General features: G+C 40.1%; 1 protein-coding gene, 6 non-coding genes and 2 pseudogenes across 8 annotated transcripts in view; 6 read left to right on the forward strand and 3 right to left on the reverse strand.

Annotated features, from left to right (window-relative positions):
- The window catches only part of vps37a (VPS37A subunit of ESCRT-I), a 38,832-nt gene that overhangs the window by 8,434 nt on the left and 5,531 nt on the right, over positions 1 to 24,867 (forward strand). The window contains exons 2-6 of one of the 2 annotated variants that reach the window (XM_085277413.1): positions 12,292 to 12,438; positions 13,774 to 13,848; positions 22,780 to 22,897; positions 23,691 to 23,794; positions 24,007 to 24,220. In XM_085277413.1, coding sequence (XP_085133539.1) covers positions 12,329 to 12,438; positions 13,774 to 13,848; positions 22,780 to 22,897; positions 23,691 to 23,794; positions 24,007 to 24,220 — 621 coding nt within the window. In that variant the 5' untranslated portion in view covers positions 12,292 to 12,328. Of the gene's footprint in view, positions 1 to 11,978; positions 12,439 to 13,773; positions 13,849 to 22,779; positions 22,898 to 23,690; positions 23,795 to 24,006; positions 24,221 to 24,867 lie in introns of those variants that run through there. The other variant, XM_085277412.1, reaches the window with a different exon arrangement.
- LOC146572941 (small nucleolar RNA U3) lies at positions 208 to 419 on the forward strand. Its single transcript, XR_014892968.1, has one exon. It is a non-coding gene; the product is annotated as a small nucleolar RNA U3 (small nucleolar RNA).
- LOC146572942 (small nucleolar RNA U3) lies at positions 889 to 1,088 on the forward strand (annotated as a pseudogene).
- On the reverse strand, positions 2,684 to 2,889 carry LOC146572943 (small nucleolar RNA U3). Its single transcript, XR_014892970.1, has one exon. It is a non-coding gene; the product is annotated as a small nucleolar RNA U3 (small nucleolar RNA).
- On the reverse strand, positions 3,796 to 4,001 carry LOC146572944 (small nucleolar RNA U3). Its single transcript, XR_014892966.1, has one exon. It is a non-coding gene; the product is annotated as a small nucleolar RNA U3 (small nucleolar RNA).
- On the forward strand, positions 4,832 to 5,045 carry LOC146572945 (small nucleolar RNA U3). The gene has a single exon (XR_014892971.1). It is a non-coding gene; the product is annotated as a small nucleolar RNA U3 (small nucleolar RNA).
- LOC146572946 (small nucleolar RNA U3) lies at positions 7,784 to 7,912 on the reverse strand (annotated as a pseudogene).
- Positions 8,257 to 8,470, forward strand: LOC146572947 (small nucleolar RNA U3). Its single transcript, XR_014892967.1, has one exon. It is a non-coding gene; the product is annotated as a small nucleolar RNA U3 (small nucleolar RNA).
- LOC146572948 (small nucleolar RNA U3) lies at positions 8,945 to 9,150 on the forward strand. The gene has a single exon (XR_014892972.1). It is a non-coding gene; the product is annotated as a small nucleolar RNA U3 (small nucleolar RNA).

Consider the following 24,867-nt stretch of genomic DNA (forward strand, 5'->3'; position numbering starts at 1 on the left):
ACTTTTGAGTGTCTAGGGTGCCAGCCTCCGCCACACCTCGAGGTGGTGACAAAGGACACATTTTACATAGAACAGCGGTTACCAAATCAAAACTGCATTTAAGTCTGAGCTAATGTTCATGTTTAACCAGTTTTGACAGCTGGGGCAAACCATTAGTGAGAATGACTGTCCTGGGAATCACTAGCTCTTTCTGGGCATTGCTTAACTAAGACTGTACTTTTAGGGATCATTTCTATAGTTTTTGACTTGAGAAATGTGTTTCTACAGTGTGTGGTCTCGCTAACCACGATGATGAGTTGTGATTTTCTCTTTTGAGCATGAAGCTGATAGAGTAGTGCTGTACTGCACATGGTCTGTCATTGATGATTACCTTTTGCTCTACTGTAGAGCACTGAGGAAGGGAATTTGATCAGAGTGGCTCTAGAAGAGTTAAAAGAACCAGTAAATTTATTTTATTTTGTCTACTGATTACTCCCACATATGTAGTTATGGGCTTCGGTCATGGTTTAAGACATTGTGACATTTAATGGCCATGTGAACAACTGCATCTGAAATGTGCACTATTTACAATTTCTGGTCATTTCCAAATTTTAACTTCCTGGCAAACGATCACAGTAATGCCAGCTACAGATTTTGGATTGAGTAAATGGTATTATATTTAACTGCTTTTACCAACCATTGATGCTCTCAATACTGGATTTAAATGTTACGTAATCAACTCTAACTTCAGATTTATCTGCGCCAATGTTACTGTAATTACGTACAACAGTAATAGTTCATTAACTTCTCATTAACTCAAGACTTTGGCCATGTTTGACAGCTGAGGCAAACCATTAGTGAGAGTGACTGTGCTGGGACTCAATAGCTCTTTATGGCCATTGCTTAATTAAGACTGTACTTTCAGGGATCATTTCGATAGTTTTTGAAATGTATTTCTAGAGTGTATGGTCTCGCTAACCGCGACGATGAGTTGTGATGTTCGCTTTTGAAAATGACAGACAACCATGATTTTGTCATGTGTTTTGTTATTGATGACTGTTCATTGCTAATTTTTGGAGCTTTGACAAAGGGAATATGATCTGAGTGGTTCTAGGAAATGCTTTAAATATATTTCACTAAGCTGGTGTCATAGCACTAAAAGCACAGGTGCAATCATTCTATGCAAGTCCCTTCATGTGTAAGTCGAATTTAGTAGTTGTATTAATAACTGAAAATGAGAAAACAAATGCTTATTTAAGGGACTTTACACACATTTTCTTTTTTTAGTGAGTGACAGAGACAAGTGTTGAAGAAGAATTTCTTACACTTGGACTAAATGTTGTCAGTCTACCAACTCTTTAAGCAGGTAGAGACATCTAGTGGCCACTTGTATTATTGGTGTCAGATAATAGTTTGTTGAAATAAAAACCAAGATTTCTAGATACACAAGTGCATGGGAGCATAATTATGGGAGTCTAATGAATTAGACTAACTATTCACTTTAGCTAAAGTTATTAAGTCAGCTAAAGAGTTAGGATGCTGTGTAAGACATAAATAAAGCTAAAATACAAAGGTTTGGACACTGTTTTGCATGTTTCCCTACTGTAGGGGTCTCTGCAAGCATACAGGACTCTGAGAGGGTGCAAGATGACAACTTTGGAATTCTACTAGAAACAGTCGATCATATTTGTTTGTCAAAGCTGAATTCAGGGCAAACTACGCTAAATTAGCGTTTTGAGCTAACAGCTACAATAAGCATAAAAGTTACTGTACGGCTATCATTTGTTAACATGACGCTTGTTCTTATACATGTAATACATTTATTACCAACCTGAGAGTTTATCCGCTGGTCATTCGACATAACAAATGACTTCTGATGTCTTAATTCAGCTCAAGACGCTGTAGATTCCCGTCAGTAACACTTTCGGTCCGCTAGTAAAACGTAGTTCTATTAATCTGCGCTCGATTACTCTTGAACCAAAACCGGATGTAAGTCCCAAAAAACTGAATTTTGGAACTGAAATTGAATTGTAGAACTGAAACTGAATGGTGAGAAGTGAATCTGAAATTATTCGAGAGCTACATTTTTAAAGGATAAAATACGGTTTCAAAGCAAATGAATTCATTTTCAAAATATAAAATTCAATTTCAATTAAGTGATGATCATTTTCGAACCAATAAATTGAATTTCAAATTAGGCTAATTCATATTCAGTTTTTAAAAGCATTTATTCAACTTATAATTCAGAATTCAAATTTAACTTATTCAAAAAGTTTCTGATGGCACAGATTTCTGCCCATACATAATGTATGATCTATAAATAGCAGCCAGAGGTGTGCAAGAAGAAGACCTTAAATGTGAGATTGGCCAAATTTCGATCAAGTAATGCTCTTTGTTTTAATCCCACATGATAGGCGGACAAATGGACTTGAATGTTAATCTAGTCATCTAGTGCCCACTTGTATTATTGGTCTAGGGTTAACAATTTATTTGATAATTTCAGTTTAGCACTGACCTTTATTTGACCATTAAAACCAGAAATCACCAGATGGGGAAAAAAACAGCAACACAAATTCTTTAATCTTAAACAGGACTTCCACTCTTATCTGATTCACTATCTCACTGAGCCACAGGGAAGTAATAATGAGCTATTAAACAGATAAATGTTACACAAATTTTTCAGTGCCTGTTTAACACTTCTACAACCACTCTGATCATATTCTCGCTCTTACTGCTCTAAAGTAGAGCAATAAGCAATCATCAATAATGAAACAGCACAACACTTTGTCATCAACTTCATGCTCAAAAGAGAATATCACAACTCATCATTGTGGTTAGCGAGACTATACACTCTGGAAACACATTTCTCAAGGCAAAGCCTATAGAAATGATCCCTGAAAGTATAGTCTCAGGTTACAGGAGGGTTAAAACTGCATCTCATTCATGGTAGCATCATTCTTACTCACGGTTACTTCAGTGGCTCATCCAAAGATACCAGTGCTTTTCTTCCTTATTTTAAGAAATAGTTAAGAAATGTGCCACTAAAACACATTTACTTATTTATTTGATAGATTTGAGGGGTTTTTTTTAAGTTTATGTAGTGGCAATCAAATTGAGTCATCCTCATGAGTCGTAGTCCTGTCTGACTGAGAATTTTTTTCTGTTCTCTTTGCTTAAAATCTAGCTGTTCTCTATCATATTGAGAGTATCTCTCTCCACTCCGTTACATATTCCATATATACGGGGTTGAGAGATAGTCTCTTGCTCAGAGAACCAAGGTTACAGTGTAACCATACGTTACCCCCAACATTTGGTGACTTTTATCTAAAAATTAATTTTCCAGAATGATGTTTGCTTAATCATTTTTTAGAACTCTCACGATTGCATGACACACTATACTAAAACTCATGTAAGTTAAGACTACACTTTCTATAGTTTCTGATTTGAGAAATGTGTGAGTGGTTGCATGAATGTACAAAAAAAAATATTGGCTTGACTGCTTTTATCTATGACTGTAGTGATGCTGGCTTAGATGTAGTTTTGATACATTGCTTAGTGGAAAGAAAATTATTTAAGCAATATTTGTTCTGAGAACCACTGTATTAGATAATTCTATTTAGCACTGATCTTTATTTGACCATTTAAAACAAAAAATCACCAGGTGCAAAACAACATAAACAACAAACAAGGTTTTTTAAATTTAGATAAGACTTCCACTCTTGTCTTCAATGTGCTACAGAGAAGCACTGACCAATAAGTAAATAGATGCTACATAAATATTTTTCAGCAATTGTTTTGTTTTTTAACACTTCTACAACCACTCTGAAGATATTCCCTTCATCACTGCTCTGCAGTAGAGCAATAAGCAATCATCAATGATGAAACAGCACAACACTGTGTCATCAGCTTCATGCTCAAAAGAGAATATCACAACTCATCATCGTGGTTAGCGAGACCATACACTCTAGAAACACATTTCTCAAGCCAGAAACTATAGAAATGATCCCTGAAAGTATAGTCTTAACAAAACTGCCAATGGAAACAACAAGTCACTCTCAGTACAATTATTCTCACTCAGGGTGTTGATCTTTTAGAAATCGTCTCATTGTCTAATGTTACTGTTTGTCTGTTTGTTATGATTTTTAGTATAGTGTGTCATTCAATCATGAGTGTTTTAAAAAAAATGGTCAAGCAAACTTCATTCTGAGAAATAAATTTTTAGATAAAATGTTAGATGTTGTATCTATTTCATGCTTAGAAGTATTACAAGTAATCATCGTGGTTAGCAAGACCAAACACTTTAGAAACACATTTCTCAAATCAGAAACTATAGAAAGTGTAGTCTTAACTTACATGAGTTTTAGTATAGTGTGTCATGCAGTCGTGAGAGTTCTAAAAAATGATTAAGCAAACATCATTCTGGAAAATTAATTTTTAGATAAAAGTCACCAAATGTTGGGGGTAACGTATGGTTACACTGTAACCTTGGTTCTCTGAGCAAGAGACTATCTCTCAACCCCGTATATATGGAATATGTAACGGAGTGGAGAGAGATACTCTCAATATGATAGAGAACAGCTAGATTTTAAGCAAAGAGAACAGAAAAAAATTCTCAGTCAGACAGGACTACGACTCATGAGGATGACTCAATTTGATTGCCACACCATAAACTTAAAAAAAATATCTCAAATCTATCAAATAAATAAGTAAATGTGTTTTAGTGGCACATTTCTTAACTATTTCTTAAAATAAGGAAGAAAAGCACTGGTATCTTTGGATGAGCCACTGAAGTAACCGTGAGTAAGAATGATGCTACCATGAATGAGATGCAGTTTTAACCCTCCTGTAACCTGAGACTATACTTTCAGGAATCATTTCTATAAGGTTTGCCTTTAGAAACGTGTTTCTAGAGTGTATGGTCTTGCTACCCACGATGATGAGTTGTGATATTCTCTTTTGAGCATGAAGCTGATGGAGTAGTACTGTGATGCACATTTTCTTTGTCATTGATAATTGCTTATTGCTCTACTGTGGAGCAGTAAGAGAGAGAATATGATCAGAGTGGTTGTAGAAGTCAGAATACTTTATTGATCCCTGGGGGAAATTATTTTTTGTTACAGTGCTCCATTTTAAACCAACATTAAGACAAGACAGACAATACGCTAACTAAGAATAGTACAATATATACATATATATACATACATACATACATAAGTCACTTATAAATAAATATTTGGAAAAGAAACATGTGTAGTTGTAGCAGCAAACAGTGTGTTAAGTGGATGCGTTGTACAGGGAGATGGCCACAGGCAGGAATGATTTCCTGTGTCGTTCAGTGGTGCTTTTCGGTAATCTCAGTCTCTCACTGAACGAGCTCCTGTGACTGACCAACATGTCATGGAGTGGGTGGGAGGTGTTATCCAACATTGTCTTTATCTTGGACAGCATCCGCCTCTCCGACACCACCTTGAGGGAGTCCAGCTCCATCCCCACAACATTGCTGGCCTTACGGATTAGTTTATTAAGTCTGTTGGCATCTGCGACCCTCAGCCTGCTCCCCCAGCATGCAACAGCATAGAGGATCGCACTAGCCACCACAGACTCATAGAAAATCCTCAGCATTTTCTGGCAGATGTTGAAGGACCTCAGTCGCCTCAAAAAATAGAGACGACTCTGGCCCTTCCTGTAAAGTGCTGTGGTGTTTTTAGCCCAGTCCAGTTTATTGTCAATGTGTACTCCAAGGTATTTATAGTCCTCCACAATGTCAACACTGACCCCCTGGATTGAAACAGGGGTCAAGTGTTTCCTGGTATTCCTGAAGTCCACGATCAGTTCCTTGGTCTTTGCCACGTTGAGCTGCAGATGATTCTGCTCACACCACATGACAAAGGAGTCGACCACAGCCCGGTACTCTGTCTCATCATCCCTGCTGATGCATCCAACCACCGCAGAGTCATCAGAAAACTTCTGAAGATGGCAGGTCTCTGTGCAGTGGCTGAAGTCTGTGGTGTAGAGGGTGAAGAGGAAGGGGGAGAGGACAGTCCCCTGTGGTGCCCCTGTGTTGCTAATCACCTTGTCAGACACACACTGTGGGAGACGTACATATTGTGGTCTTCCTGTCAGGTAATCAACAATCCAGGACACCAGAGAAGCATCCACCTGCATCGCTGCTAACTTATCACCCAGGAGGGTCAGCCTGATGGTGTTGAAAGCACTGGAAAAGTCAAAAAACATGACCCTCACAGTGCTCGCCGGCTGGTCCAGATGGGTGTAGACACGATTGAGCAGGTAGATGATGGCGTCCTCTGTTCCGAGACGAGGCTGATAAGCGAACTGAAGGGGATCCAGATGTGGTCTTACTATGGGTCGCAGCTGGTCCAGGATGAGCCTTTCCAGGGTCTTCTTGATGTGGGAGGTCAGTGCCACGGGCCTGTAATCCTGGGGGCCACTGGGACGAGGCGTCTTTGGTACAGGGACGAGGCATGATGTCTTCCACATCACCGGGACCCTCTGCAGACTCAGACTCAGCATAAACAGTTTATGAAAGACTCCACACAGCTGGGGGGCACAGGCCTTGAGGACAAGGGGACTCACTCCGTCTGGTCCAGCAGACTTGCCTGAGTGAAGTCTCCTCATTTGCATCTCAACCTGGTATTGAGTGAAGGTGATGGGTGGGGGAGGGGTGTCAGGAATCTCACAGGAGGCAACATGTGAAGAGAGAGGCTGGCACAGTGGTGTGGCTCTGGATTCCAGGCTGACTGCAGGTGAGGTTGTGGGGGTGGGAGCAGACACTGTGGTGTCGAATCTATTGAAAAACAGATTCAACTCGTCGGCTCTATTCTCACCTCCCTCAGCTCCCCTGCTGTTGGTTGGCCTGAATCCAGTGATGGTCTTCATGCCCCTCCACACCTCTCTCATGCTGTTCTGCTGGAGTTTCCACTCCAGCTTCCTCCTGTAATTGTCCTTAGCCTCTCTGATCTTGTCCTTTAGTAACACCTGGACCTTCCTCACCTCCTCTTTGTTGCCCCCTCTGAAAGCCCTCTTCTTGTTGTTGAGGAGGGCTTTGATGTCCTTAGTCACCCACGGTCACCCAAGTGTTAAACAGGCACTGAAAAATTTGTGTAACATTTATCTGTTTAATAGCTCATTATTACTTCCCTGTGGCTCAGTGAGATAGTGAATCAGATAAGAGTGGAAGTCCTGTGCTGTGTTGCTGTTTTTTTTTCCATCTGGTAATTTCTGGTTTTAAATGGTCAAGTAAAGGTCAGTGCTAAGCTGAAATTATCAAATAAATTGTTAACCCTAGACCAATAATACAAGTGGGCACTAGATGACTAGATTAACATGCAAGTCCATTTGTCTGCCTATCAGGTGGGATTAAAACAAAGAGCACTACTTGATCAAAATTTGGCCAATCTCACATTTAAGGTCTTCTTCTTGTACACCTCTGGCTGCTATTTATAGATCACACATTATGCTCCCTTGCACTTGTGTATCTGCAAATCTTGGTTTTTATTTCAATAAGCTATTATCTGAGACCAATAATACAAGTGGTCACTAGATGTCTTGACCTGCTTGAAGAGCTGGTACACTGACAACATTTAGTCCAAGTGTAAGAAATTCTTGTTCAACAGACTGGTCGCTGTTACTCACTAAAAAAAGAAGAACAGTTCATATAGAGACTTTCGACAAGTTTTTTTTTCTGATTTGTTAATACAGCAACTACTCTGCTTACATATGAAGGGGCTTGCATGGGATGGCTGAACCTGTCTTTTCTGTGGTTAAAGTATTGTCTAATAACAACTCAGATCATATTCTCTTCATCAAAGCTCAAAAAAGGAAACATCGCAGCTAATTATGTCAAGTCAATACGCGCTAGAAACACAATCCTTAAATCAAAAACTATAGAAACAATCCCTAAAAGTACAGTCTTAGCTAAGCAACGCCCAGAAAGAGCTAGTGATTCCCAGGACAGTCACTCTCACTAATGGTTTGCCTCAGCTGTCAAAACTGGTCAAACAGTAACATCAGCTCAGATAATGAGACGTAAATGCAGTTTGAAATTTGGTTCTATGTATGTTGTGTGCTGTTCTATGTAAAATGTGTCCTTTGTCAGCACCTCGAGGTGCGGCAGAGGTTGGCACCCTAGACACTCATAACTCATAACAAACAGACAAACAGTAACATTAGATAATAAGACGATTTCTAAAAGATCAACACCCTGAGTGAGAATAATTGTACTGAAAGTGACTTGTTGTTTCCATCCTCAGTTGTGCTAAGACTATACTTTCAGGGATCATTTCTTTAGTTTTTGACTTGAGGAATGTGTTTCTAGAGTGTATGGTCTCGCTAACCATGATGATGAGTTGTGATATTCTCTTTTGAGCATGAAGCTGATGGAGTAGTGCTGTACTGCACACGTTCTCTGTCATGGATGATTGCTTATTGCTCTACTGTAGAGCAGTGAGAAAGGGAATATGTTCAGAGTGGCTCTAGAATAATTAAAGAATAAAACAAAAGTGTGTTTTTGTTTTTTTTGGTTTGGTGATTACTTCCACATAGGTAGTTATGTGCTTTGGTCACAATCTAAGACGGTGTGACATTTAATGGTCATGTGAACAACTGCATCTGAAATGTGTGCTATTTATGATTTTGGGTCATTTTCAAATTTTAACTTTCTGGAAAACGATCACAGTAATGGCAGCAACAGATTTTGGATTGAGTAAATGGTATTATATTAAAATACTTTTACCGAGCATCAAGGCTCTCAAAACTGGATTTAAATGTTACGTAATCAACTTTAAAAGCAGCTTCATCTGAGCTAATGTTGCTGTAGTTACGTACAACAGTGATAATTCATTAACTTCTCATTAACTCAAGACTTTGGCCATGTTTGACAGCTGAGGCAAACTATGAGTGAGAGTAGTCCTGGGAATCGCTAGCTCTTTCTGCCCGCAGTTTTTCTAAGGCTATACTTTGAAGGATCATTCCTATGGTGTTTTATTTGATGTGTTTGTAGAGTGTATGGTCTTGCAAACCAACATGGTTTGCTATGATATTTCCATTGAAGTATGAAGCTGACAAACAGTCATGATTCTGTCATGTGTTTTTTGTCATTCATGATTGTTCTGTGCTTCTTTACAGAATTGAAGTGAGTATGATCTGAGTCGTTTTAAGAAAGCTGAAGAGGAAAACATTGTGTAACTGTTTTTCCAGACACTTGCCCTTTACTAATACCTGAAAAGTCATATGTGACTTCTGAGTTATTTAAATAAGACAGGCATTGAATTTATATTTTTGCAGAAACTTTTAGCCTTCAAAGTCTAAAATGCTTTACATGTTCTGCTGGGCTTTTGTTGAAAGTGTGTTGAATTTCTGTACTGTTTGTTTGGAAATGCCTCTGAGGGACAGAAAAAGGCAATTAGAAAGACAGTAATGATAGCAAGTAAGTTGCTGGGAATTGCATTACCAAGCCTAGAAAGCATTTACAGGGACTGTGTATGAAGTAAAGCAAAATAATATTGTGAGTGAACCATCCACTTGTCTCTTTTAAACTGATGCCATCTCCATGGTTTTATCATCCCCTTTTGTTGACAAAACAAAAACAAAAACAGGTCCAAATTATCTTTTACTCCTATCAAATTTTTGAACACGAACAACATAAATGTTTCCAAATTGGTGTTGCCAAAAAATATTTTTATCAGTAGATTGATCTTGCTTTTGTGAAAGTTATAGTTCAATGTAGTTTTGATGAAGGGAATATGGTCTGAGTGGTCATAGAAAGGATTTAAAGATAAAAATAGTTTCAAGTGCTTAAAGCTCCGGTTTTTATCACAAGGGCTAAAAACACAGATGGTTGTCTCTTCTGGGCAAAAAGCAACTGTTTTAAATAATTTCACTTTGCCTTGTTATGGAGCATAAAGGAAGGAAATATGTTTTAAAGAAGGTTGGCTTTGGTTTTACAATTTCGTACTTTAAATGCACTTTAGTTTAAATCCAAACTTTTGAGCAAATGTTTGAGATAAAAATGTTTCAAAAGTATGTGATAAGAAGTGTTACATGTTCACCATGAATCGTGATCTTGGGGTGGGGGATCCAGCATGCCTTGGCCTTCTCCCCTGTATTTGATTCCCATATTTTAAGAAAAAAAAATATATGCCATGTTTGCTTGAATGGTTGGTAATTGTGTTGCATTATAATATGTATTAAATTATCTTTAAGAAACTGAAAGTTGATGGGCATACTCAAGAATTAACTTAAAGTTATGTTGACTTAATTATGCTAGGACTGATAAGTACAATAATTTTTATCGTCACTATATATATACAGTGGAACTGGATGCAGTATTGTCAGTGCAAAGAATAAAATCTAAACTGTACACCTGACTATGATCAGTTGTGAGATAAATTATTGGGATATTTTTCAACCACCTTTGAAAACCTCTTTGAGTTTTGGAGTTTTTTGGAGTGTTTTGGTTTTTTAATATACTTTATGTCAACTTTAAAAATCATCATCATCATCATTTAGCAAATCACTAGGATCAAAACCCTCCCGGTACTCCTGTTGACTTTCTTCATCTCCCTGATATTTATTTGTTAACCTCTTCTTTTGAATACTTTCCTGCATTTCCATATTCACCGCAAAGCCTCCTTGTCTTCTTTTCTCTATCCAGAGAAAATACCAAAAACCATTTTGGCAATTTCCTTCACCACTTCAGCTCTACCACTTCCAGATATCTGGGAACTCTTCCCTACCACCCAGAGCCTGTGACAATTTTTCCCTGTGCAACGTTATTCCTTCTTAAGCTTCCACTATTAAATCCTTGTGTCTGCCTTCACTTGCTACTTCTTCTTGATTTCTCAAGTCATCCTACAGACTACCATCAAATTCTGCCTATCTACATTCTCACATTGCAGCTGCCTATTTCTTTCAGATTCCTTTTTAGCTACAGGTTTCTTGTTAGACTCAGAAATAACTGACAAAAAAGGGAGAAGACCAATGGTGAAATTGCTACTTTCTTCACACTTTAGAAGAATATGCATCCTAGAGGATGGTCAAAAGAGCTTGCAAAGAAAAGCGTCTGGACTTCTTTAAGTTACTTGAAGACATTTCACCTCTCATCCAAGAAGCTTCTTCAGTTCTAAGGTCAAATGGTGGGAGTCCCAGATATAAACCTAGTGGGAGTAACCCCCATAGATGGACATAGATGGCTTCTTTCAGAGGAGTGAAAGAAGCCATCTATGTCCACTGTGAGCGACCATCTTTGAACAGAGGCGGTGGTTTACGACACCAACTCTCTGCCATCTATAATCCAGTTTTGAGATCCCTTCCCAGACGCCTTAACGCCCACTTACATCCTGGGCCATCTGACCTCAGGAATTCGCATGATAAGGTGGGGCCAGGTTTCACAATGAACTCACCCGAAACTCTGGCTGATGGGGACCCACACCCAGTTTCACACCTTAGCTCAGGCGATTAGAGGATCATCAGGGGGTCCTTTTGTCCCTCTGTGGGGGGATACTCCCACTAGGTTTATATCTGGGACTCTCCACCATTTGACCTTAGAACTGAAGTAGCTTCTCGGATGAGAGGTGAAACGTCTTCAAGCAACTTAAAGAAGTCCAGACGCTTTTCTTTGCAAGCTCTTTTGACTACGATGACCTGGATGACTGAGAACCTTCACAGACATCCTAGAGGATGGATTTTAAAAACAAAAATTTGGAACAATATCTGAATGTGTGGGACAAGTGATAAAAATGTAGTGGAGTCCTACATAAAGAGGGACCCATGCTCACCCTAAAACGTTTTAACACCCACAAAATTATTATCATTTATGTTACTAAAAAATTGCATTTTTAAAATGGTTTTGCTGCTTTATTCTTAAATCTCATATAGTTTATTATAAGGTCCAATCCCCAAAAATATGTTATTCTCATATTTTATTGTGAAAAAAAGGTTGAAAACAGGAAGTTGCGCTCTACGTAGGCGTTTGCGTGACGTAACACGTAAATAAGTTGATCAAGCTGTTATTAGCTAGGTTGTTTTCTTCCTTTAGCCTTAATCTCTCGCATGATATTAATGACTGGGTGACATTTACACACAGCTCTTGGGAGATAAACCGGAACTGACACTTTAACCAACAAATGAGGATATGCCATCCGACTTTGTAACATATACAGAAAGTACACCTTGTGAGGACGAGAAACCGAGAGTCAAACAGCTAACAGCGGTCAGCGCCGCAAATCTCCACACCGTGTACCGCTCATGCTGACTTTCTCTTCCATTTCTTCTTCGTTTTTACTCGGCCTTTAGATTCGCCAAGTCCGGTCAGTGGTTTCTCCAGAAGAGAATGAACTGGTTTTTCCCAACCTCCAAAGGCTCTGGATCTCTCCCTCCTCTGAACAGCTTACAGCAACAGAGACAGCGGCAGATCGAGTCCCTAAAAGCTGCCCACCCGAGGTAATAACGATCCGTCACCCCAAAACCCGACCCGTGAGATTGTTTTATGGTCACCACGATGTTTCCTGAACATTTTAATGGGGTTAAATAGAAAACACCCTCACTCAGTTTACCAACACACCTGCTGTTTACTTCTCAGAGCTAGCTACTTCTCATAGTTAAGTTAAAAGTACCTCATGCTAGCAACCAACTTTTCGTTTATTATCGACCACATTTATCCCATCTGTTCTCTAAATATTCAAATTATGTAATACTATTTTAGGTAAACCCACTTTTGTGAAGCCCCTTAGTCTGGTTTGTAAGCTAATCTTGCTAGCCTTTTCTCATGGCTAATTAGCGCGTGCTATGTTAGCATTAAATGACAGGGTCTATTTTTAGGGCTCGTGGCTGAACATGTCCTGTGGTCATGTGTTTGCCATGCATGTAGTTTTAAAATGAGCTTGTTACTGAGAAGTGGAGATTAAAGTATTAGCCTTTGTTTATCAACGAATGTTTCCAGCGTAAGCCACCATAAACCCACTGTTGTGGTTCATTTCTTGAGGAGTCACAGGCTTCTATCTCCTAATGCGAATTATGCCACGTGTGTGACAAAGAAAAGGGATTACACAGTTTCTGAGAAGGAACCAAGCATATCAAATGCAGATCATGTGCTTTTAGATGCTATGGAGCTCTGTTGAATGCTTCTCATATGATGACACTGATGTTACTAGGTGTAAGGTTAAGGTTTTCTACACGCTGCTTTGACATGGTAATTGATTTTTTGGGGTGCTGACTGTTTAAACCCCTTATATTGACTTCCGGACCAACTTCAACATGAACCTTCTTTGCCCTATTTTTTCAAGTTGTGATTTTATAAACAGTGTGGCATTACAATTATTCCATCATTTCACTGGTGCAGTTTATCTGGTGAAACTGCAGTTATTCAGATAAATAGTGGTATCAGCAGCATTAGAGGCAGTGGAAGGGAAAGTTCATTATTATCAGACACTGACAGACACTTGTGTGTGATTTTAAAACCTAACATGTCAAGTGTATTAATTGCTCTTTTTTGTGAAACAACTTTTTTTTCCCTACCTTTTCCCCAACGATCAACTACTAAGTACCATAAATAGATTGCATTTACTTATTCATGAAAACTATGTTCACCTTCTGTGCCATTTAATCCCTCACCGACAGAATTTGTTGGGTGAGGATAAATACTGAATCTATCATTTGCTCTTCAAACTAGCAGAATTTCATAAACCTTGACCTTAGGTGTATAATTCTTCTTTTGCATCTTCTTTTGATTGCATGTTGATAAATCTTCAAATTTCTGGCCCTGTTCCTGTTTTACAGCCTTGCAGAAATCCAGAAGGATGTGGAATACAGAATACCATTCACAGTCAACAATTCAACCATTAGTGTTAACATGTGAGTACATTTATACACCTACCAGGTGGGGTCAAAAAGTTCTAATTGTATGGCTGTGAAAACAAAGAGCCTTACCTAAGCTCACATTGGAGGTCATTTTCTCATATACATCTGGCTGCTTTTTTTTTTTTTAGATCTCTCACTACTATCATTATATTCTCTTGCATTTCTGCTTGGTTTTTATTTTCAGTAATTGCATTGAACTTTGCACTGGGAGTCTCACACCATTGGGTAATGATAATAGCATCTCATGTACCGCATTGCCTTCAGGCTTGGAGACTGTGGACTGCAAACTGCTGTATTGTTGCCAGAGCCTGTTATAACCAGCCGTGTTTTTTCAGATGAAATTTGGGTCAGTTTAAAAGAGTGGTCAGAATGGGAATAATAGCAGCCATGCTGGAGGCTGCTTAAACATACCCAGCATTATGACTGTCAACATGGGTTAGGCCAAAAAGGATTTTGGATTTTATGGGCCTCTTTTCTGAAACTTTTTGTCACACTGCATACAGTAATTTCAGATTATCAACAGACAATGGTTTGTGTGCCTCAAAGTCAGTCTGTACTTACACCACTGATTGAAATCTGACTGTAAATTAATACAAAAGAAGGCTAACATTACACGAGAAACAAGATAGAAATTTTCAGATTTCCACAAAGAAGATGAGACAAGAAAAACTAGTAAAGCCGGTTGAGAACCCAAATATGTGCCATAGGCTCTAATAACTCTCACATTAGGTAGTCAAATGTTTGTGAGAGCTCTTAGGAAAAACCTTTGTCACACATTCACTCCCATTTCTGCTTCTATTTTTGTCACCTATAAAGAAAATATGGGGTTATATAATATATATAATATATGCTTTATAGGTGTGGAGGACTGTCCAATAATTGGTTTGGGTCTGGGTATTTAGGGCCCGAGCACCGAGAGTGCGAAGGCCCTATTGTATCTGCTCCGTTTCTTATTATTATTATTATTATTATTATTATTATTATTATTATTATTATTATTATTCACCCCAAACAAGGGCCTTTTTGAGGGCCTAAACATGCTCAAAAACTCATGAAATTTTGCACACATGCCAGGTCTGGTGAAAAATTTTGTATTTTAATGGTTTTACATATGAGCACTGGGAAATGGCTCTAGAGCGCCACCTATGCCTTGTTAAATGCAGCCCTACGACCACATCGTTTGAGCTACATGTATGAAATTTGGCACACATGTGTATCATGCCAAGACGAACAAAAAAGTCTGTGGGCCCATTGACGCAAACCCAACAGGAAGTCCGCCATTTGGAAGAGAAGGTGACATTTTGGCTCTAATTTTGCCATTTCCATGCCTCGAACTTTAACGAACTCCTCCTTGGGATTTGGTCGTATAATCTTCATATTTGGTCAGTGTCAACTACACACCTGGGCCATGTTAAATTGCGGAGCTTTTGAGTTTTCACAATACTATGAGGCCGTGGCGCCATGGCGAATTTCGATGACTCGCCATGAAAATCTTATTGCCTCTCATTTTGTCATACATTTTCTGACCTTGACCAAAGTGAACACATATGATAAGGCTCCACCCCTGAACATATTTCAACTGCCATATTTGACATCAAGGACAGCGCCACCTAGTGGGAACAGGAAATGTCATGTTTTACACTTTGGGGTACAGTATAGTGATGGGTGACATCTGCAGCCTCAAATTTCTCCAGGAAAGCCTTAAGGAGTTGGTCTTGGGTTACAGTGAAAACTGTGAGTTTTCGCGAAAGGGTGTGACCCCAGCAGCATGGCGAACTTTGATGTCACGCCATGAAGAAACAAATTAGTATAACTCAATGAAATCCAGTCTGATCAGTACCAGACTTTACAGGCATGATGTCAGACCCGCCCTGAACAGATTGATGTGCCCATTGTCGGAAATACGGACAGCGCCACCTAGTGGCAACAGGAAATGTCATGGCTTTAACTTTGTTGTACTGATTTTCACAGGTTGATCGTGGCCACCTCAAAAGCGGTGAATATCACCATCAGTCCCTCGTGATGCTTCAGTGCAAAAATTGTGACTTTAAACTGAACGGCGCACCCTGGTGGCAACGCGGTTCATCATGAAAGATGAAGTGGCTTTTGAGGGGCTTGGAAAGTTTATAGAGGCTTGAAATTTGGCACACACCTCCAAATGGATGAAGGCATTGTTGTTATGTAACCATTTTCCTTGAATAGCGCAAAATGGCTCCACAGCGCCCCCTACAATATTTCAAAACATCAGCCCCTGCTCTGTGTTTCATCTATGAGTCTGACACTTGGTAAGCTTGTGTAAGATATCAAGATGTACAAAAAAGTCTCTTGGAGCAATATCCCAAATCCAACAGGAAGTCAGCCATTTTAAAATTAATGTGTAATTTTGATGACATTTTCCCCCCTTTTCAGGCCTCATACTTTGACGAACTCCTCCAAGGGATTTCATCATATTGAAGCATTCTTCAGTGTGTAGAATCTAAAGACCTTTGTGATGTTAAATTGCGAAGCTTTTTCCGTTCAGGGAAACGGGGTGGTCATGGCGGCACGTAGAGTTTCAATCACTCGCAAAAAGCAGTAATCTGCTGTCACTAAAAAACACAATGTCCAATCTCTCCCAAAGGTCGCAGGTGTGATGAGACTCGAGCTTGGAAATGTTTGTTATGCTATTTGTCAATAATGGTTAGAGCGCCACCTAGTGGCATGACTATAATCCTGGTTGAATAAGATGAAATGTTAGCTGGTGATTAAAAGCATGAAATCCATCAATGTGACATCACATCGGACGTGCCGGTTTGAGGTGTTGGCAGTGGCGAGACGTGCCGGGGGTGCGAGGGCCCTCATAACGCTGCTTGCAGCTTTAATTATTATTATTATTAGGGCCCGAGCACTGACAGTGCGAAGGCCCTATTGTATCTGCTCCGTTTCTTATTATTATTATTATTCACCCCAAACAAGGGCCTTTTTGAGGGCCTAAACATGCTCAAAAACTCATGAAATTTTGCACACATGCCAGGTCTGGTGAAAAATTTTGTATTTTAATGGTTTTACATATGAGCACTGGGAAATGGCTCTACAGCGCCACCTATGCCTTGTTAAATGCAGCCCTACGACCACATCGTTTGGGCTACATGTATGAAATTTGGCACACATGTGTATCATGCCAAGACGAACAAAAAAGTCAGTGGGCCCATTGATGCAAACCCAACAGGAAGTCCGCAATTTAGAAGTGAAGGTGACATTTTGGCTCTAATTTTGCCATTTCCATGCCTCGAACTTTTGCGAACTCCTCCTTGGGATTTGGTTGTATAAGCTTCATCTTTGGTCAGTGTCAACTACACACCTGGGCCATGTTAAATTGCGGAGCTTTTGAGTTTTCACAATACTATGAGGCCGTGGCGCCATGGCGAATTTCGATGACTCGCCATGAAAATCTTATTGCCTCTCATTTTGTCATACATTTTCTGACCTTGACCAAAGTGAACACATATGATAAGACTCCACCCCTGAACATATTTCAACTGCCATATTTGACACCAGGGACAGCGCCACCTAGTGGGAACAGGAAATGTCATGTTTTACACTTTGGGGTACAGTATAGTGATGGGTGAGACCTGCAGCCTCAAATTTCTCCAGGAAAGCCTTAAGGAGTTGGTCTTGGGTTACAGTGAAAACTGTGACTTTTCGCAAAAGGGTGTGACCCCAGCAGCATGGCGAACTTTGATGTCACGCCATGAAGAAACAAATTAGTATAACTCAATGAAATCCAGTCTGATCAGTACCAGACTTTACAGGCATGATGTCAGACCCGCCCTGAACAGATTGACGTGCCCATTGTCGGAAATACGGACAGCGCCACCTAGTGGCCACAGGAAATGTCATGGCTTTAATTTTGTAGTACTGATTTTCACAGGTTCATTGTGGCCACCTCAAAAGCGGTGAATATCACCATCAGTCCCTCGTGATGCTTCAGTGCAAAAATTGTGACTTTACACTGAACGGCGCACCCTGGTGGCAACGCGGTTCAACATGAAAGATGAAGTGGCTTTTGAGGGGCTTGGAAAGTTTATAGAGGCTTGAAATTTGGCACACACCCCCAAATGGATGAACGCTTTGTTGTCATGTGATCATTTTCATTGAATAGCACCGAAATTGCTCCACAGCGCCCCCTACAAAGTTTCAAAATATCAGCCCCTGCTCTGTGTTTTATCTATGAGTCTGAAACTTGGTAAGCTCATGGAAGATATTAAGATGTACAAAAAAGTCTCTTGGAGCAATATCCCAAATCCAACAGGAAGTCAGCCATTTTAAAATTCATGTGTAATTTTGGCGACATTTTCCCCTCTTTTCAGGCTTCATACTTTGACGAACTCCTCCAAGGGATTTCATCAGATTGGACCGATCTGAAGTTTGTGGAATCTAAAGACCTTTGTGATGTTAAATTGCGAAGCTTTTTACGTTCAGGGAAACGGGGTGGTCATGGCGGCACTTAGAGTTTCAATCACCCGCCAAAAAGCAGTAATCTGCTGTCACTCAAAAACACAATATCCAATCTCTCCCAAACGTCGCAGGTGTGATGAGACTCGAGCTCGGAAATGTTTGTTATGCCATTTGTCAGTAATAGTTAGAGCGCCACCTAGTGGGACGACTATAATCATGGTTCAATGAGATGAAATGTTAGCTGGTGGTTAAATGCATGAATTCCATCAATGTGACATCAGATCGGACGTGCTGGTTTGAGGTGTTGGCAGTGGCTCGACGCGCCGGGGGTGCGAGGGCCCTCATAACGCTGCTTGCAGCTTTAATTATTATTATTATTATTATTATTATTATTATTATTCACCCCAAACAAGGGCCTTTTTGAGGGCCTAAACATGCTCAAAAACTCATGAAATTTTGCACACATGCCAGGTTTGGTGAAAAATTTTGTATTTTAATCGTTTTACATATGAGCACTGGGAAATGGCTCTAGAGCGCCACCTATGCCTTGTTAAATGCAGCCCTACGACCACATGGTTTGAGCTACATGTATGAAATTTGGCACACATGTGTATCATGCCAAGACGAACAAAAAAGTCTGTGGGCCCATTGACGCAAACCCAACAGGAAGTCCGCCATTTGGAAGAGAAGGTGACATTTTGGCTCTAATTTTGCCATTTCCATGCCTCGAACTTTTGCGAACTCCTCCTTGGGGTTTCATTTCATAACCTTCAAATTTGGACAGTGTCAACTACACCCTTGTGCCATGTTAAATTGCGGAGCTTTTGAGTTTTCACAATACTATGAGGCCGTGGCGCCATGGCGAATTTCAATGACTCGCCATGAAAATCTTATTGCCTCTCATTTTGTCATACATTTTCTGACCTTGACCAAAGTGAACACATATGATAAGGCTCCACCCCTGAACATATTTCAACTGCCATATTTGACATCAAGGACAGCGCCACCTAGTGGGAACAGGAAATGTCATGTTTTACACTTTGGGGTACAGTATTGTGATGGGTGACATCTGCAGCCTCAAATTTCTCCAGGAAAGCCTTAAGGAGTTGGTCTTGGGTTACAGTGAAAACTGTGAGTTTTCGCGAAAGGGTGTGACCCCAGCAGCATGGCGAACTTTGATGTCACGCCATGAAGAAACAAATTAGTATAACTCAATGAAATCCAGTCTGATCAGTACCAGACTTTACAGGCATGATGTCAGACCCGCCCTGAACAGATTGATGTGCCCATTGTCGGAAATACGGACAGCGCCACCTAGTGGGAACAGGAAATGTCATGGCTTTCATTTTGTTGTACTGATTTTCACAGGTTCATCGTGGCCACCTGAAAAGCGGTGAATATCACCATCAGTCCCTCGTGATGCTTCAGTGCAAAAATTGTGACTTTAAACTGAACGGCGCACCCTGGTGGCAACGCTGTTCAACATGAAAGATGAAGTTACTTTTGAGGGTCTTGGCAAGTTTATAGAGGCTTGAAATTTGGCACACACCTCCAATGTGACGAAGGCTTTGTTGTCATGTGATAATTTTCATTGAATATCCCAAAATGGCTCCACAGCGCCCCCTACAAAATTTCAAAACCACAGCCCCAGCTCTGTGTTTTATGTATGAATCTGAAACCTGGTAGGCTTATAGGAGATATCAAGATGTACAAAAAAGTCTCTTGGAGCAATATCCCAAATCCAACAGGAAGTCAGCCATTTTAAAATTAATGTGTAATTTTGGCGACATTTTCCCCTCTTTTCAGGCTTCATACTTTGACGAACTCCTCCAAGGGATTTCATCAGATTGGACCGATCTGAAGTTTGTGGAATCTAAAGACCTTTGTGATGTTAAATTGCGAAGCTTTTTACGTTCAGGGAAACGGGGTGGTCATGGCGGCACTTAGAGTTTCAATCACTCACCAAAAAGCAGTAATCTGCTGTCACTCAAAAACACAATATCCAATCTCTCCCAAACGTCGCAGGTGTGATGAGACTCGAGCTCGGAAGTGTTTGTTATGCCATTTGTACATAATGGTTAGAGCGCCACCTAGTGGAACGACTAACTAATCATGAATGAATGAGTTGAAATGTTAGCTGGTGGTTAAATGCATGAATTCCATCAATGTGACATCAGATCGGACGTGCTGGTTTTAGGTGTTGGGCGTGGCTCGACGCGCCGGGGGTGCGAGGGCCCTCATAACGCTGCTTGCAGCTTTAATTATTATTATTATTATTATTCCGGCAAATGAATTGGCCGTTTGAGGGCCTAAACATGCTCGAAAACTCATGAAATTTTGCACACGCGTCAGGTCTGGTGAAAATTTACGTATTTTAATGTTCTCAGACATGGCCAGGGAAAATTAGCTCAGTAGCGCCATCTAGAAAAATGAAAAACGCGAGCCCCCGATATGGGTATGACCTACATGTTTGAAAGTCGGTACACCTATATAACGTTCAGAGTCGAACAAAAAAGTCTATTATGGCAATGTCCTAAACCCAACAGGAAGTCCGCCATTTTGGATTGAAGGTGACATTTTGGCTCTGATTTTACCGTTTCCATGCCTCGAACTTTAACGAACTCCTCCTTGGGGTTTGATTTCATAACCTTCATATTTGGTCAGTGCCAACTACACCCTTGTGCCATGTTAAATTGCGGAGCTTTTGAGTTTTCACAATACTATGAGGCCGTGGCGCCATGGCGAATTTCGATGACTCGCCATGAAAATCTTATTGCCTCTCATTTTGTCATACATTTTCTGACCTTGACCAAAGAGCACACATATGATAAGGCTCCACCCCTGAACATATTTCAACTGCCATATTTGACACCAGGGACAGCGCCACCTAGTGGGAACAGGAAATGTCATGTTTTACACTTTGGGGTACAGTATTGTGATGGGTGACATCTGCAGCCTCAAATTTCTCCAGGAAAGCCTTAAGGAGTTGGTCTTGGGTTACAGTGAAAACTGTGAGTTTTCGCGAAAGGGTGTGACCCCAGCAGCATGGCGAACTTTGATGTCACGCCATGAAGAAACAAATTAGTATAACTCAATGAAATCCAGTCTGATCAGTACCAGACTTTACAGGCATGATGTCAGACCCGCCCTGAACAGATTGATGTGCCCATTGTCGGAAATACGGACAGCGCCACCTAGTGGCAACAGGAAATGTCATGGCTTTAACTTTGTTGTACTGATTTTCACAGGTTGATCGTGGCCACCTCAAAAGCGGTGACTATCACCATCAGTCCCTCGTGATGCTTCAGTGCAAAAATTGTGACTTTAAACTGAACGGCGCACCCTGGTGGCAACGCGGTTCATCATGAAAGATGAAGTGGCTTTTGAGGGGCTTGGAAAGTTTATAGAGGCTTGAAATTTGGCACACACCTCCAAATGGATGAAGGCTTTGTTGTTATGTAACCATTTTCCTTGAATAGCGCAAAATGGCTCCACAGCGCCCCCTACAATATTTCAGAACATCAGCCCCTGCTCTGTGTTTAATCTATGAGTCTGACACTTGGTAAGCTCATGGAAGATATTAAGATGTACAAAAAAGTCTCTTGGTGCAATATCCCAAATCCAACAGGAAGTCAGCCATTTTAAAATTAATGTGTAATTTTGATGACATTTTCCCCCCTTTTCAGGCCTCATAGTTTGACGAACTCCTCCAAGGGATTTCATCATATTGAAGCATTCTTCAGTGTGTAGAATCTAAAGACCTTTGTGATGTTAAATTGCGAAGCTTTTTCCGTTCAGGGAAACGGGGTGGTCATGGCGGCACGTAGAGTTTCAATCACTCGCAAAAAGCAGTAATCTGCTGTCACTAAAAAACACAATGTCCAATCTCTCCCAAAGGTCGCAGGTGTGATGAGACTCGAGCTTGGAAATGTTTGTTATGCTATTTGTCAATAATGGTTAGAGTGCCACCTAGTGGCATGACTATAATCCTGGTTGAATAAGATGAAATGTTAGCTGGTGATTAAAAGCATGAAATCCATCAATGTGACATCACATCGGACGTGCCGGATTGAGGTGTTGGCAGTGGCTCGACGTGCCGGGGGTGCGAGGGCCCTCATAACGCTGCTTGCAGCTTTAATTGAGAACTGTATTTGCCATAAACATTTTTTGACAGATGCCACTTTGGCATGTAACAGCAGGTAAACACAGGTCTTACTAATCCCAAGAACAAAATTTATGACACAATAAATACCTACATTTTCAATAATCCTGCTCTTATAAAGTCTGTTTCTTTGTTTATCAGTGAAGTTCTCATTTGCTTCCTGCATAATTGACTTGTTTCCTATTGATTATCAAGTAATGTTTATTGATTATCCAGCAATACTACATCATAACTAGATTATATTATCTGGGCTGTAAATTGTTGATAGTTAAACCCTTTAATGTTAGCTAAGTTAAACACTTCTCTTTTGTTACCCTTCATTTCAGTTTGCTGCCTCCTCAGTTCCCCCAGGAGAAACCAGTGGTTAGTGTCTTTCCCCCTGTTGGTCATCATTTAGTGGACAGCAATAATGGCACTATGATCAAGAGCCCCCTCATCACTAATGTAAGTAGCTTTTGAGAATTAAAGAGGTTTTTTTTCAGATCTTAAACAAGAATTATAAATTATGGCATCCTGAATCCATACTTAAAATGACACAGATAACACTTTTTTTGTTTAAAGTGTCATTGCACAAATGTGTGTGTGGTTTTCTTTTTTGTTTCTGTTTTTCAATGATCTGTGTGGAAAAAAAGAGAGAGAGAAACAAAGGGAAGTAAAACGCTGCAAAGTGACAGCATTGCTGTGAAAGCAGCAGGACAAGTTGAAAGATCATTACTCATGGTAGTGTCCAAGATAACTACATTTCTCATCTGACTAAAAGTGAAAGTGAAATAAGTAACTTAAAGTCAGGGGATTTCCAAGCCTGAGCAGTAGGTCTTCTCACCACCGATCAAATGCTCTGTGTCTTCAACCAAGAAGAATAGTCTAATTCTATTATCCAGTTTACTTGGAAATACGTATATGTAATCCAGTGTTCTAAAGCTATAATACATCATCTGCACACACAAATAAATAAATAGCATACTTTAGAAAGCATCTTGAATGTAACCAAATTTAAAAAAATAATTTAATACATAATTAAATTGATCCAGATAGAGTGGGGAGAGCTGTCGTCGATGCACAGCTGTGCACATAAACCAGGTGTTCATCAGCTGCAAAAACATGTACTTGTTTGCTTTTTTCTGTTTCTTTCATTGGTTCATTGTGAAGTAAATCCACTTATTTTAGGTTCTTCTGTTAATTCATGCTTTAATTTTATCCATGTTACTGTATTTAGTTGTTGTTATATATGTTCTAGTTTGGGATGCACTCAGACCTGGGAAAGGTCATCCAAAGTCTGCTTGACGAGTTCTGGAAAAGTCCTCCCGCCTTGATGTCTAGCGGTCCTTCTGGCTTTCCTTAGTAAGTCTCCTCCTTCTGTCATTGAGAATATAAGACACTTATTTCTCAGTACTTTCTTATGGCATTCTAAGAAAGTTCGTATATTTTTCAAGTGTGGTCTTATTTTAAATATTATTTTAAAGTGGTTCTAAAAAGCAGTTCGATATATTTTTTCCACATCATTTAAACATTGATGTTATGCCTTTCATTCTTTCCTTTTTTCACTGGAGCAGTATGTACAAATCATCAGGTATAGCACCTTACCCCAATCCGGCTTTTCACTTTGGTTCTCGCCACATGGGACCCAGTCAGACACCACCTTCTGGTCCAGCCCCTGCGCCAATGCCTCACCCAGGGGTCGATAGTGCCCTTGGGCCCCCTCGAGCTCCAGCGCCATATGGAATAATTTCTGACCTGCCACTGCCTGTACCTATTGGAGATTCAGAGGTATGCAATTGATGCACAGTGTATAAAAATGGAATGGTAACAGTCAAGCATATAGCAAGCAAAGCATCACCTTCCCCAACCAGATAAAAGCATTGATCAAAAATTTGTAGGTTCCTCCACCTATATCCCAGGTTCTGGACTGCTTCCAGCACAAATTCTGTTTAATAAAGATTGCTTTGTAAATGTAAACATTAGCCGGGCTGGAAGCAACCCACGAATGGTTGAGAAAATGTCACTGATGGGGAAATTGGCCAAATTTAAAGGTAATTTGGTGGAACTCAAGGATGTATTTTACCCCAAACCAGAACTTTTTGTTGAACCTAATCAAGTAGTTTTCAGCACATGAACCTAACCAGAGTTAAACCAAAAGTGAAAACAAAACAAATCAGCGAATGAAGAAAAAATCCAAGCTTGGGAAACAAGCCATGGTGTCCTGCCAACAGATCTACAACTTGCGCTGTCATTAACACTCCATACAACTAATGTGGACTTTCTAGGTCACTCAAATAAAACTTTAATCTCATGCTGGCCAATATTAGTGCCACTAGTGCATGCACATTACACATTACAGGAAGAAGCAGATAGCATCAGACAAAATTACTCAGCGAACTAGCATTGGACAGTCCGACACAGCTCTAGTGTTCAGA

The sequence above is a fragment of the Mchenga conophoros genome, linkage group LG6 (genome assembly GCF_057382185.1).
Source record: "Mchenga conophoros isolate Kocher_MC1m ecotype Shallow Benthic linkage group LG6, M_conophoros_male_GT1.1, whole genome shotgun sequence".
In the NCBI taxonomy this organism is placed as follows: Eukaryota; Metazoa; Chordata; class Actinopteri; order Cichliformes; family Cichlidae; genus Mchenga; species Mchenga conophoros.